Raw genomic sequence first — 15,113 nt, 5'->3', positions numbered from 1 at the left:
GGCCAACGAGTTGGTGTTTTTTCAATGTATGCTTCAGACACGGGTCATGACGAGGCGTTCCCCATAGCCACCCCTAGAGGATGCAGTTCGAAGTTCCCATGAAAGGGAACTAATTTTCTTTCTATGTAGATTTTATATTCATAAATGTAAATTTTTGAACTGTAAACCTATTTTTGTAGTATTCTTACAAGAGATAAAACATTTACTTACCATTTCATTCTCACTTTACAAAAAAGCTCTCAAAACATGTACAGTTTGCACAGCCTACAAACTCTTTACTGTATTTAATGTGTAATTTTTATTAATTTGTGTAATGCCCTCTTATTTCCTTTTCTTTTTTCCCGTCTTTTTCTTTTTCTGCTTTGAACTATGGTACTGATTGTTGTTGTTGTTATTTTTATTCTATTGATGTTATTCTTAATTGTTATGTTTTAATTTTGTTGTTCCATAATGTAAACTAAATGTTCAAATAAAGCATAAAAAAAGTTCAAACCACTAATGATCTAAGGTTGCCATTGCAACCTCCTGCTGTAACTTCTGCAATTTTGTGTTCCATCCGAAAATATATAGTCAGTGAGTAAGCAATTTGTGCAAACATGGAGAAAATTTAATGAGATTATTTATTTGTTCTCTCACCGTGAAAGTTTTTTTTTTTTTTTTGATAGAATTTTATGGAAAGTTCAGGTTGTTGCAACATGGGAAAAGCAATGCAGTAAGAATATTTTAAATTATTAATTCATTTAATAGGAACACTTTTGAAACAAAACAGAGGGTCTCTAAACAAGCTCATAACACAAGTTCCCATTCTCCTTAGAGAATCGACATCATTAATTACTTGTTTGAACAAAAATACAATCATGTAATGATTCCACAGTCCACTCCATTCTCTCTCTCTCGCATTGTTTACTCTGATCGAAACCGTTTGGCGGAGAGCACGCGAGCCGAAGCACTGACAGTCACGAGTAACTGTAACTGATTACAGTTACATTTATTTTGTAATTAAATTACGTAACGCCGTTACATGTAACTAGTTACTCCTCAACACTGCTCACAGTGCAGGCCTGTGGGGTTACAGTCACAGATGTTGTCTTCTTGAAAATGAGTTTACACTTGCAGTTTCCTAAATTAACAACTTAAAGTTCACATTAAAACCAGACTGTTGCCAAAACAATGCCCGTTTTAAAATAACCTACACACACACACACACACACACACACACACACACACACGCATGATTTCTCTCAAAATTTCAAGTGTACAGAGTCCAGTGTATTTATTGTCAGATTATATGCAGTAATCCGTTTAAAATTATTACAGCTTTCATGAAATAGAAATAGAGTACCAGTATCAATAACAGGTGCACACAAGCATACACACACACACACACACACACACACACACAGGCTGTATACTGGTATGGGGAGCTATGGATATTTGTGTGGGCAGAACACAGCCTATGTTCTTTTTCTCCTCCTCCTCGCTCCATTTCTTTATCCTCCATCTCGCTCTCGCTCGGTTGCTCTCTCTTTGGGTTTTATTTCTCTTTGGGTCTAAAGTACAACCTCTGTGAGAAGTGTTTAAGTGTTCTTACAGTACCTTTATAGCACAAAATGGCTGATGTTATAAGATCATAAAATAGACATAACCTTCATCTAGAAAATCTCGTTAACAAGATGGAGCTCAATTTAACCACACATAACGATTAACCACACAAAATGAGTAGCTTACAGTTTTATTTTGTTAATAATTTTATGTCAGAATGAATACTGTATGCAGGATTGAGTACTGCTGGAGAGTTTTTTTTTGGTGGGGTCAGATTACTGGATGAGTCAAGTGGATGAATCAATATGGAAACCACACAGCAAAATGTCCAGAAACAGAACAAATGTTCTCTGTATAACAAGTCTGCAGGAACTGCATTAAAAGGTAAAACTATTCATACATGTCTTGTGCTGTATATTTTAAAATTTAATGTTGTAATCTTTCAAATTGTTAGACCACTGTGAAATGCAGCAATGCTAGACATTTTGAAATATACAAGGGCCCACTGAATGAATCCCATTTATATAGTAACACTCAGTCCTGCACAGTGATTCTGACAGTTTAAATGCCTCAGGCCTAAACTTCAATTACAGTTTATCTGGTAAAGTGTTTACTTTCACATCTTGAACAGTTTCATGTATATTGTTAAATATTTTTTACAACTATTGTAATGTTTTTATTTGACCTCAATATTTTAGAAGCAGCAGACCTATTCTTAGTACAGAATCATCAAAAGGCACCTTACTACTGTTCATTACCGAATGCATTTTAAACCTGATGTACCAGTTTGAACTCATATTTGTTCAGCCGTGTTTATCCGCACATAGTACAGTTTAGCTGAGCAGCAGCATAGTATGTGATAATGTTTGTTTTTGGTGCCGTGCCAGCTTGTATGCCAAAAATCCACAGATATTTTGGTAGAGATTGCTTTTTTAAATATCAAAATTATACACTGCAACTATATGAGAAATACAATATGTCTGGTCATATTGTCACAGCCCAGTGTATCAAGAAAAAACTAACAATATACTGCAGTAATGTACATGGTATGGGACAGATAAAGGCCTGACACCTGGTGGTCATAATTTCAAATTACAATGAACACTTGAGATAATGCATGTTGATTTTGCAGGACACTAACAAGCTCTTCATACCCAACCTTTTAGGTTGAAAAAATAAAATAAATAAATAATAATAATAATTCAAATTATTAATAAAGATGGTGTAAAACAGAAAATAAGACAGGAGACATTGTTGCATCTGCAAATTTTGTATTTTGCTTCATTCTAACTCTATTTTAGATAAGACAGAAAAAGCAAGAGTCTCAGAGCATAGATACATACAGAGCCAGACCCATACACGGATACAAATCAACCCAAGCCACATGGTGATTACCAAAATGCACTGGAAATATAAAAATACGTCCTCCATATTTACAACCAACATTTATCATCAGTCATATGTACAAAGGGCAAAAAGGGCAGAGATACAGGTAATACCAGCAACAATTACATTTAAAGCATAAACTCCATCGTCAGACTGGGCATTAGATTCAATTCCAGAACGCTCAGATATTCTGGAGTTCCAGGTTGAGACTAATTTTCTGTGAACATAATGTGCAGTGAAGTCATAAAGTTTCCATTTATCGTCTTAGAAATATACAAATCAACACAATGTTTTTCCAGTTCACTATTATTATTACACTACAGAAATACATATCGATGGGTGAGATGACTATAACAGAGGCGATGATGAGGACCGCTCTGTCACTAAAGTTAAAGCTCTTTAAAACTATGGTGAATTCAGTTTTACACTGATAATAGGATGTTATCTACCGTTTTTCATTGTGTTATGGCACATATACCACAGAGTAGGCCTAATTTATAAAAACTGACAGTGACAGATTCCTTTGTGACAACCACTTTCATTATTATAATTTAATTAGAGCGGGAAAATGCATTAAAATACTATCAGTGGTTATCTCTAGCTGTACAATAAAAAATAATATTGTGGCTGTAGCATCAGAGGACATCATTAAAAATGATTTAACAAAAAAAACTGAAAATCAAAACCAAAAGATTTTATGATTAACAAATTGTTTCTGAACAGTGACATCTATCTCATAACAAAGATTTCTCTGCTTTAAGAAGAAGAAAAAAAGACTTGTAAAGCATATTTACACAACTGCACTATCAAGTCCCAGATATTTGCGGTAAATTTTACAGTGGTCAAACAGTTCGCTCATGAACAGAATATAGACAGTCTAGACGAACATTAAAAAGAAGCATTCCATAATCAGAAAAATGTGTTTAAATAACATTCATTTTTTAAAGAGGTTCAATTTTCTTAATGGGAATAACTGTTTGTTTTCACTTTGTATGCATTATAGCCAATGTTTTTTAATGGATTCATGTGGATTGTGCAGAATTCTTCAGAGATTGAACATGGTTAAACACACACAGGATTTGATCGTCCCTGTTCATTTTTCTCTATATATACAAAACTTTCTTTACACAGAAATAAAGATAACAGAAAAAACTGTTTAACAGTTATGACAACAAGATCATGTAAACTTTACATCATCTTTCACTTAAAAAAAAACACAATAACTTTCATATTTTTTTTGTGCATAAAATAAATATGCTCTTTTTTGGATGCTGCAAATACTAGAATATATTATGGATAAAATTTGTAATTCAGTACAAAAGCCTCTGCCTTTTAAAAGTAGAAAACAAAAATAAAATGCATTAATAAAAGTAGAGTAAAAGAGGTTTAAGAGAAAACTATGCGGTTAGGAGCTTTTTAAATATGACTACATGAAAAAGAATGTGAAGGCACTTAAATCAATTAGTTTTCCTAGTGCAAAACAAGTGCAATCCAGCTTAAACTTATTAGGGAGAAACAAGCCAAGATGGCAGAGGAAGAAAATCCTGTCAAAGCAAGCTTTGCAAAACTGCAAAGTACGTCAGGCACCTGTGATTACACCTTCTGGAAAATATTCAGAGATTTAAAAAGAAGTCATAATGAGAAAAAAGAAGTTATTTGGGGTTTAAGTAGGGATATGTAATAAATGGACAGTCTCATGGCATTTGAAGAAAATCAAAACAAAACACACACGAACTTTCCCTCCCACACCCTGTGTGTGAAGTGTTTAGTGAATTTAGAGCTGCAGGCTCACATCCATCTAAAACAGAGCAGCATCTACAACCGCCCACATCCTCTATTCTCTCTCTTAGTCCTTAAACTCAGTGCTTGCTGGTAAAGGGGAGTTTCAGTGTATGGATGGACCCATTTCTCTTCTCACAGCACACACACACACACACACACACACACACACACACACACGCATGATTTCTCTCAAAATTTCAAGTGTACAGAGTCCAGTGTATTTATTGTCAGATTATATGCAGTAATCCGTTTAAAATTATTACAGCTTTCATGAAATAGAAATAGAGTACCAGTATCAATAACAGGTGCACACAAGCATACACACACACACACACACACACACACACACAGGCTGTATACTGGTATGGGGAGCTATGGATATTTGTGTGGGCAGAACACAGCCTATGTTCTTTTTCTCCTCCTCCTCGCTCCATTTCTTTATCCTCCATCTCGCTCTCGCTCGGTTGCTCTCTCTTTGGGTTTTATTTCTCTTTGGGTCTAAAGTACAACCTCTGTGAGAAGTGTTTAAGTGTTCTTACAGTACCTTTATAGCACAAAATGGCTGATGTTATAAGATCATAAAATAGACATAACCTTCATCTAGAAAATCTCGTTAACAAGATGGAGCTCAATTTAACCACACATAACGATTAACCACACAAAATGAGTAGCTTACAGTTTTATTTTGTTAATAATTTTATGTCAGAATGAATACTGTATGCAGGATTGAGTACTGCTGGAGAGTTTTTTTTTTGGTGGGGTCAGATTACTGGATGAGTCAAGTGGATGAATCAATATGGAAACCACACAGCAAAATGTCCAGAAACAGAACAAATGTTCTCTGTATAACAAGTCTGCAGGAACTGCATTAAAAGGTAAAACTATTCATACATGTCTTGTGCTGTATATTTTAAAATTTAATGTTGTAATCTTTCAAATTGTTAGACCACTGTGAAATGCAGCAATGCTAGACATTTTGAAATATACAAGGGCCCACTGAATGAATCCCATTTATATAGTAACACTCAGTCCTGCACAGTGATTCTGACAGTTTAAATGCCTCAGGCCTAAACTTCAATTACAGTTTATCTGGTAAAGTGTTTACTTTCACATCTTGAACAGTTTCATGTATATTGTTAAATATTTTTTACAACTATTGTAATGTTTTTATTTGACCTCAATATTTTAGAAGCAGCAGACCTATTCTTAGTACAGAATCATCAAAAGGCACCTTACTACTGTTCATTACCGAATGCATTTTAAACCTGATGTACCAGTTTGAACTCATATTTGTTCAGCCGTGTTTATCCGCACATAGTACAGTTTAGCTGAGCAGCAGCATAGTATGTGATAATGTTTGTTTTTGGTGCCGTGCCAGCTTGTATGCCAAAAATCCACAGATATTTTGGTAGAGATTGCTTTTTTAAATATCAAAATTATACACTGCAACTATATGAGAAATACAATATGTCTGGTCATATTGTCACAGCCCAGTGTATCAAGAAAAAACTAACAATATACTGCAGTAATGTACATGGTATGGGACAGATAAAGGCCTGACACCTGGTGGTCATAATTTCAAATTACAATGAACACTTGAGATAATGCATGTTGATTTTGCAGGACACTAACAAGCTCTTCATACCCAACCTTTTAGGTTGAAAAAATAAAATAAATAAATAATAATAATAATTCAAATTATTAATAAAGATGGTGTAAAACAGAAAATAAGACAGGAGACATTGTTGCATCTGCAAATTTTGTATTTTGCTTCATTCTAACTCTATTTTAGATAAGACAGAAAAAGCAAGAGTCTCAGAGCATAGATACATACAGAGCCAGACCCATACACGGATACAAATCAACCCAAGCCACATGGTGATTACCAAAATGCACTGGAAATATAAAAATACGTCCTCCATATTTACAACCAACATTTATCATCAGTCATATGTACAAAGGGCAAAAAGGGCAGAGATACAGGTAATACCAGCAACAATTACATTTAAAGCATAAACTCCATCGTCAGACTGGGCATTAGATTCAATTCCAGAACGCTCAGATATTCTGGAGTTCCAGGTTGAGACTAATTTTCTGTGAACATAATGTGCAGTGAAGTCATAAAGTTTCCATTTATCGTCTTAGAAATATACAAATCAACACAATGTTTTTCCAGTTCACTATTATTATTACACTACAGAAATACATATCGATGGGTGAGATGACTATAACAGAGGCGATGATGAGGACCGCTCTGTCACTAAAGTTAAAGCTCTTTAAAACTATGGTGAATTCAGTTTTACACTGATAATAGGATGTTATCTACCGTTTTTCATTGTGTTATGGCACATATACCACAGAGTAGGCCTAATTTATAAAAACTGACAGTGACAGATTCCTTTGTGACAACCACTTTCATTATTATAATTTAATTAGAGCGGGAAAATGCATTAAAATACTATCAGTGGTTATCTCTAGCTGTACAATAAAAAATAATATTGTGGCTGTAGCATCAGAGGACATCATTAAAAATGATTTAACAAAAAAAACTGAAAATCAAAACCAAAAGATTTTATGATTAACAAATTGTTTCTGAACAGTGACATCTATCTCATAACAAAGATTTCTCTGCTTTAAGAAGAAGAAAAAAAGACTTGTAAAGCATATTTACACAACTGCACTATCAAGTCCCAGATATTTGCGGTAAATTTTACAGTGGTCAAACAGTTCGCTCATGAACAGAATATAGACAGTCTAGACGAACATTAAAAAGAAGCATTCCATAATCAGAAAAATGTGTTTAAATAACATTCATTTTTTAAAGAGGTTCAATTTTCTTAATGGGAATAACTGTTTGTTTTCACTTTGTATGCATTATAGCCAATGTTTTTTAATGGATTCATGTGGATTGTGCAGAATTCTTCAGAGATTGAACATGGTTAAACACACACAGGATTTGATCGTCCCTGTTCATTTTTCTCTATATATACAAAACTTTCTTTACACAGAAATAAAGATAACAGAAAAAACTGTTTAACAGTTATGACAACAAGATCATGTAAACTTTACATCATCTTTCACTTAAAAAAAAACACAATAACTTTCATATTTTTTTTGTGCATAAAATAAATATGCTCTTTTTTGGATGCTGCAAATACTAGAATATATTATGGATAAAATTTGTAATTCAGTACAAAAGCCTCTGCCTTTTAAAAGTAGAAAACAAAAATAAAATGCATTAATAAAAGTAGAGTAAAAGAGGTTTAAGAGAAAACTATGCGGTTAGGAGCTTTTTAAATATGACTACATGAAAAAGAATGTGAAGGCACTTAAATCAATTAGTTTTCCTAGTGCAAAACAAGTGCAATCCAGCTTAAACTTATTAGGGAGAAACAAGCCAAGATGGCAGAGGAAGAAAATCCTGTCAAAGCAAGCTTTGCAAAACTGCAAAGTACGTCAGGCACCTGTGATTACACCTTCTGGATAATATTCAGAGATTTAAAAAGAAGTCATAATGAGAAAAAAGAAGTTATTTGGGGTTTAAGTAGGGATATGTAATAAATGGACAGTCTCATGGCATTTGAAGAAAATCAAAACAAAACACACACGAACTTTCCCTCCCACACCCTGTGTGTGAAGTGTTTAGTGAATTTAGAGCTGCAGGCTCACATCCATCTAAAACAGAGCAGCATCTACAACCGCCCACATCCTCTATTCTCTCTCTTAGTCCTTAAACTCAGTGCTTGCTGGTAAAGGGGAGTTTCAGTGTATGGATGGACCCATTTCTCTTCTCACAGTTCTGGGGCTGAATGTCATTGGAATGCATGTCAAGTGGGTTGGATCGTGGTCATGAGGCTTGTTGGTTTGTCAGGGTGGGGTCAGGACACTCAGGGTCTGTAACAGCAAGGGTCGAGGGCCGAGTAGTGCAGGATCATCGGACGTCAGTGGAGGCCTGTGTGATGAGGCAGCTCCACCCAGAGGGCTTAGAAATATTCAGCTCCTCCCTCAGAATCCCGCTTTCTGAGAGAAAAAGAGACAATTATTATTTATTATTCACAATATACACTGCTTTTTAATGTTTTTAAGTCTCCTATGTTCATCAAGGCTGCATTTATTTAATCAAAAATAGAGTACAACTGTAATATTGTGAAATTTAAAATAACTGCTTGATATTTTAATATATTTTAAAATGCAGTTTATTCCTGTGATGGCAAAGCTGAATTTTGAGCAGCCTTTACTTCAGTCTTCAGTGTCACATGATCCTTCAGAAATAATTCTTATGTTATGATTTGGTGCTCAAGAAATATTTCTTATTATCAATGTTGAAAACAGCTGTGCTGAAAGTTTGAAAGAACAGCATTTTTTAAAAATATATGTACTGTATATATACATATTTAAACTATGTACAAGTCTTTACTGTCACTTTTGAACAATTTAACATGTCCTTGCTCTCACAAAAAAATCTTAGTGACGCCAAACTTTTAAACAGTAGTTTTAATCTGTGCCATATTAATTATCAATCAATATTAACAAATGATACCAGTACAATAAAAAAACACAAAAACTTTCTCCATCATCTAACATGTTAGGTTAATCTTTAAAAACTCTAAAAATGAAATAACACTTTAATGTAATCTTTAGCAAATCTCAAAATTAATATTCATTTTTCATACTGTACTGTACATTATTTTATGATGCCTAAATTGTTTAAATTGTAGCATTTAAAACCATTTACTTATTTTTTTGTGTCTATTTTTAATGTATATAGACAAAATAGTTTAAATTTCGAACACCAGCTACTTATCAGTTATCTGCCATAACTCAGCTTATCTATATCACCAGATTTTTTATATCAGTGCATCTTTAATAATTAAGATGCCACAAACTAACTCTAAATGGATTAAAAGTACTGTCAAATTTTGTCTCACCTCGAGTGGTAGTGTGGTTCTGGGGGACGGAGTGGGGCCGCGGACGTGTTGCTGTAGCTTGCAGGCTCTGGCTGGGCCTGGCTCAAGTACCTGCTCACAAGAGCAGAATGATCCTGCTCATGGCTGTCTTTCAGGTCCTGTACATGTCGCGGCACCCCCTCCATCCTCTCCACACTCAGCACGCGCCTGTGGCCGTCCTCCACTGGGGCACCCTCGTCATAGAAGAGCAGGCTGCGGGAGCGGACTACACACACAGAGAACAGCGTTACTTATGTCATATGTCTTGCATGATATGCTTATTTTGACTTTCATATGATTTGTAGAGTGAAGAGAAGCGGTTTTGGATTCAGAGAGAGTGGGAGAAAGAAAGAGCAAGATTTGGAGTGAGCTACTCTCTTAGGCGGTTACTACAGCAACCCCGTCGCCATCATCCACGGCCCGAGTCTGTAGGGTCCTTGTGAAAATGGATGAGGCATTTGAAGCCCCTCTCAAGCACAGCTTTGATAGAGCCGAAAGAAATGAGGCTCGGTTTGTGTTGTAAAGTTGAAAGGGGATTGTAAAATCTGCTCAAAGGGAAGTAATGATTTCAATCTAAAACTCTCTGGGATGTCTGACTGTAATTTGAGGGTGAGAATGGGCACTGTCGGCCCAGGAGCTCCGTTAATAACCTTTAGAAGAGAGACGGCACTCTTTCAGTCTCTCGTGGGGGGAACGAAATAAGTGCTGTCAAGGACACACAGCTATTAGCTGCCTGGATAATTCAATGTGTCTGAAAGCCGGATGACCTACAAATAAATGCTTCTTTGCGCATGTGTAGAGAAACATAATCATATCATGCAATGAACATGAAAAGTTGATCTCGGTTTACGCATTAGGGGCAGGGATGAAACATACCCTGGCTGGTGGTGTAGAGGTCACCTGAGGGCAGCGGTGCAGACTTCACCGTGTGTGAGGATGATGAGGATAAGGAGGAAGAGTAGAGGGAGAGCTCGGGCAGGCAGGGAGCCAGCGAGCCCAGCACCAACACAAAACACAGCGCCACCACCTGGCCAGGAGGAGGAACCACACACACGGTGAGCACACCGCCCCACTGTAATCTACTTGCACTACAGCTCTCAGAGCAGAACTGACCTGCCTTTACAATCAAGGATCAAAGCACTAAACTGAATAGACAAGATATTTCATTAGAATAGTTCAAACAAAAATGAAAATGTACTCAGCCTCGGGCCATTCAAGATGTAGATGAGTTTGTTTCCTCATCAGAACAGATTTGGAAATATTTTAAATTACACTTGCTCACCAATGGATCCTCTGCAGTGAATGGGTGCCGTCAGATTCAAAACAGCTGATAAAAACATCACAATAATCCACAAGTAATCCACACGACTCAACTCCATTAATTAACATCTTGTGAAGCAAAAAGCTGCATGTTTGTAAGAAACAAATTCATTATTAAGGTGAAACTTTAAATTGTTGCTTCTGGTCAAAATCCGTAATAATGCTTCTTCCAATGAAAAAGTCATTACCCTGTTGTCCTCTTACATTAAAATCCACTAACATATTTGTTTAGAAGAGTTTTGGACTTGTAAATGACACTTGATCTGTGCATATTTCTCCCCTGATTCAGATGAGACAACGTTTTCACTGGAGAAAGCAATATTATGGATAGAGGTATATTGTAGCTGGAAGCAACAGATCCCTGTTGAAAAAAACAGCATATGCTGGTTAGGTCTGTTTTGAAGCATGGCTGCTGGTTTGAGCTGGTTGACCTGGTTTCAGCTGGTCCTTAGCTGGTCCTATGCTGGTCCTAGCTCCTGGTCAAGACCAATTTAGGACCAGCACATGACCATCTTAAACCAGCTCATAACCAGTTTAACCAGCTCAAACCAGCAGCCATGCTTCAAAACATACCTAACCAGCATATGCTGTTTTCTTTAATAGGGTTTGAAGTTAAAAAATGTTTTAATAATGATTTGTTTCTTACAAAATGCAGCTCTTCTCTTCACAAGATGTTAATTGATGGACTGGAATCATGTTGTGGATTATTGTAATGCTTTTATCAGCTGTTTGGACTTTCATCTGATGGCATCCATTCGCTGAGCAAGTGATGTATTGCTAAATTTCTCCAAGTCTGTTCTGATGAAGAAACAAACTCGTCTTGGACGGCCTGAAGTACATATTGAGCAAATTTTCATTTTTGGATGAACTATTCCTTTAAGACTTTAAGACAAAGAAACACTAAGATAGTGTGTGTGTGAATACGAGCAGGTTGAAATAAATGCATGTGTTTGTACAGTATATGTGTATATATACCATTAGACAGGTTCCGGTCTGCGTGGAGGCGATTTTGCAGGACCGAGGCACTTTTCCACTCACTAGAGCCTGAAGTCTTTGTAGCTGTTGTAGTAGAGACCTAAAGATGATACAGAAAACGCATCAAAAAAGAAGACTGATTAGTAAATTCTTTAGATCAGGCTGTAGGCAGCATATTTGTCTGCAGGCTATGTGTGTTCTTCTCTGAGCCGTTTTGTAACAGCAGGATCTTCTTATTCTTAAACTCAGAGAGCATATGAGGATAATACACTTCTTACTCGCCACAGTGTTACATAAACTGAACTCCCCTTCACACCACTCACACAGTCTCTCGCTCTCCATCTCCTCCTCAACGCTGCTGCATGCGTGCAGTGGGTGTTAATTTATTTCCCCTTCAATTATGTCGTTCTTCAGCCACCAATCAAACATACGCTTCTTCTCTTGCTCTCTCACACACTTATTAATGTGACCCAAAACAACACAAAGTCAAACACAACTGCAACACTTATAGCCACAGGATCTGTGAGTATGATATAATGGCATTCTACACACTATTTTTGCGGTATGTATGTAGTATATATGCAATACTTGGATGACCTAGTACAAAAATGTGCGTTACACAAGTACAGTAGAGCAAACTGCGTGAGAAAACGCGTTCAGCTCTTCCATTTTCAGTGTCATGAATGAACTGGAATTCAAATCAGCCCCACACTTTTCTCATTCTTGATTGATTATATGATCACAATTGTACACAAAAGGACACAAGAAATGTATAATGACTCGATTTCAGAGTTGATAACCAAACTGATAAACATTTATATTCCCCACAGTATACAGTACATAAGCAATAGCCTGTGAACCTGTGTTTGTGCATGTAATCTCAGCAGCAGACTTTCTCAGAAGAAATGATTCAGTTATAATACAAAACGACATTGAGCTCCCGCTAGTGGAGTAACTAAGAAGCAACATCACATGCAGTAATGAGTAGCACCACCACCACCACCAGAGAGAGCCATTGCAACATGTTGGAAAACAAATCAAAACTAAAAATACTACTTTGCTATTTCATGATTTAGCAGACTCTTTTATCCAAAGCAACATACAGTACACTTATAACAGAGACAGTCCCTCTGGACCCCTGGGGTTAAGTGCTTTTCAACTTGACTAGATCACCCCAAAACAAACCTGTATATTAGTTTTCACCTAAACATACACATACAGAATCACTCATAATGAATGCTGTAGACTAGTCTAGCTCCAGACAGTATGTTTTCAGCATTGAGAGGGGCTCAGACCGCCCTACTAACCTAGCAATAATCATCTCAATTTGATTGTATAAACAGTGGTTTTCCTCAGGTTAATATACAACCCACCCACTAACACACAAACTCCCCCTGCTGTCTCTTTGAATTCTCTTAGATAACTCAGAAGGCTCTATCCTAATAAGAATCGGCAGAGCGCCAACACACACAGTCTCTTTATCCTGTAATGAGGGGCAGGCCGGCACCGTGCTGCGTGCTACTTTAATTGTGTTGTTAATAAGGGGCCTGTGCCAGTCCTCTATAAAAAGCATTACAATATACTTACACACATACGTATGTCACTCTTACCTACATACTAAAAGCACTGATGACAGTAGCATGCTACAATAAAGCTTCAAAGCCTAAAACAATGGTGAAATATAAACAGCGCAAAAGTTCAGGGTCAGTAAGATTTCTTTGTATGTTTTTGAAAAATGCTTTTTATTATTCTCACCAAAGCTGCATACATTTGATCATAACAGTAATACTGTAAAATATTACTATAGTTTAAAATAACTTTTTTCTATTTTAATATATTGGCAAATGTAATTTATTCCTGTGATGGCAAAGCTGAATTTTCAGCCACCATTACTCTAATCTTCAATGTACATAATCCTTCAGAAATCATTATAATATGTTAAAGGAGCTCAAGAAACATTTCCTATTATAATTTCAATGTTGAAAACAGTTGTGCTGCTTAATATTTTTGTGGAAACCAGGATACATGTTTTTTTTTTTTTTGTATTCTTGATAAATAGAAAGTTTAAAACAGCTGTTATTTGTAATATAAATATTTTGTAATATCATAAATGTCTTTAACTATCACTTTTGATCAAAGTAATGCACCCTATTTTTTTTATTCTTTCTTAATTTCTTTAAAAAAACTTTTAAATGAAAGTATACTTTCTTGCATGTTTTTGATAGCCCAGAAACTTAAATTCTAAACATTTCCAAACCTGTATGGCTTACTCCAAAAAAAAACAAAAACAAAAACACTCTTTCGACAAAAGAGAGAAACTCATACAGGTTTGGAACGACATGATGATAATTAAATGATAAGAATTAAATGACTGAATTTTCATTTTAGGTGAACTACCCCTTTAAGAGCTGTTCTTTTCAATAAGGTTTTAGAGTTAATCCACAGAAAAAGAGCTGACTTTGATAACACACAATGGTGCTCTCTCTTTCTGTCTCTCTAAACAGTAGGAACAGACAGCACCCTGTCGACAGTGCCTATGTTCTAACTAGGCCACCCAGGAGAGAATGAAAAAGTGCTGCTCTATATGATCGGAAGGGGAGGTTAAGACCTGCATGCATCTGGTCCGACTTCAACACCTGCTGACTGCGAAGAGGCTGCTGCGTACGCTTACCGCAAATACGGTTACAATTAAATTTATTAAAATTCACCTATAAAGTATTCACTGTGATTAAACACAAGCACACATATGGTATCTCACCTGTTGGCATTCTCGAGCGTCTCTACTTTTTTCCACAGCTCATTGTTCTCTGAAGTATAGTTCTCAACTCTGAGGAGGAGAGAGAAAGTGTGTTATTGTACACGGTCGCAATGACAGATTGAAACACATCAATAAATCGCTTCCATACGTATAACCATACATAACCCTGTCAGCTTGACTGATTAAAGCATGGTGGAAAAAACAGTGTATGTGTGTGTCCAGTGTGAGTCCAGTCTCTCCAGCACATTATCCAAACCCTGAGAGCCTAACAGCAGCATAAAAGGGAAAATGACTCATGCAAACGCACACACACCCCAATGAGTGCATGGACTGTAGCCATTGGCCGCATTCACACAACAAAAGCCATAAAATAGCAAGCAGGATATAGAGTATTTTGCAGGGAG

At 36.2% G+C, this 15,113-nt stretch overlaps 1 protein-coding gene across 1 annotated transcript in view; it reads right to left on the bottom strand.

Moving 5' to 3' along the window:
* Window positions 1–9,634: 9,634 nt before the first annotated feature.
* LOC107656175 (cyclic AMP-responsive element-binding protein 3-like protein 1) overlaps window positions 9,635–15,113 on the bottom strand; it is a 34,225-nt gene continuing 28,746 nt past the window's right edge. Inside the window, 3 exon segments of the mRNA XM_016443913.1 lie at window positions 9,635–9,882; window positions 10,533–10,683; window positions 11,952–12,051. Of these exon segments, the coding sequence (XP_016299399.1) occupies window positions 9,635–9,882; window positions 10,533–10,683; window positions 11,952–12,051 (499 nt within the window).

The sequence above is a fragment of the Sinocyclocheilus anshuiensis genome, unplaced genomic scaffold (assembly GCF_001515605.1).
Source record: "Sinocyclocheilus anshuiensis isolate Anshui unplaced genomic scaffold, SAMN03320099.WGS_v1.1 scaffold1429, whole genome shotgun sequence".
Taxonomy (NCBI): Eukaryota; Metazoa; Chordata; class Actinopteri; order Cypriniformes; family Cyprinidae; genus Sinocyclocheilus; species Sinocyclocheilus anshuiensis.
Note: the sequence above shows the minus strand (reverse complement) of the source record. Positions and strands in the feature narration are given on the sequence as shown.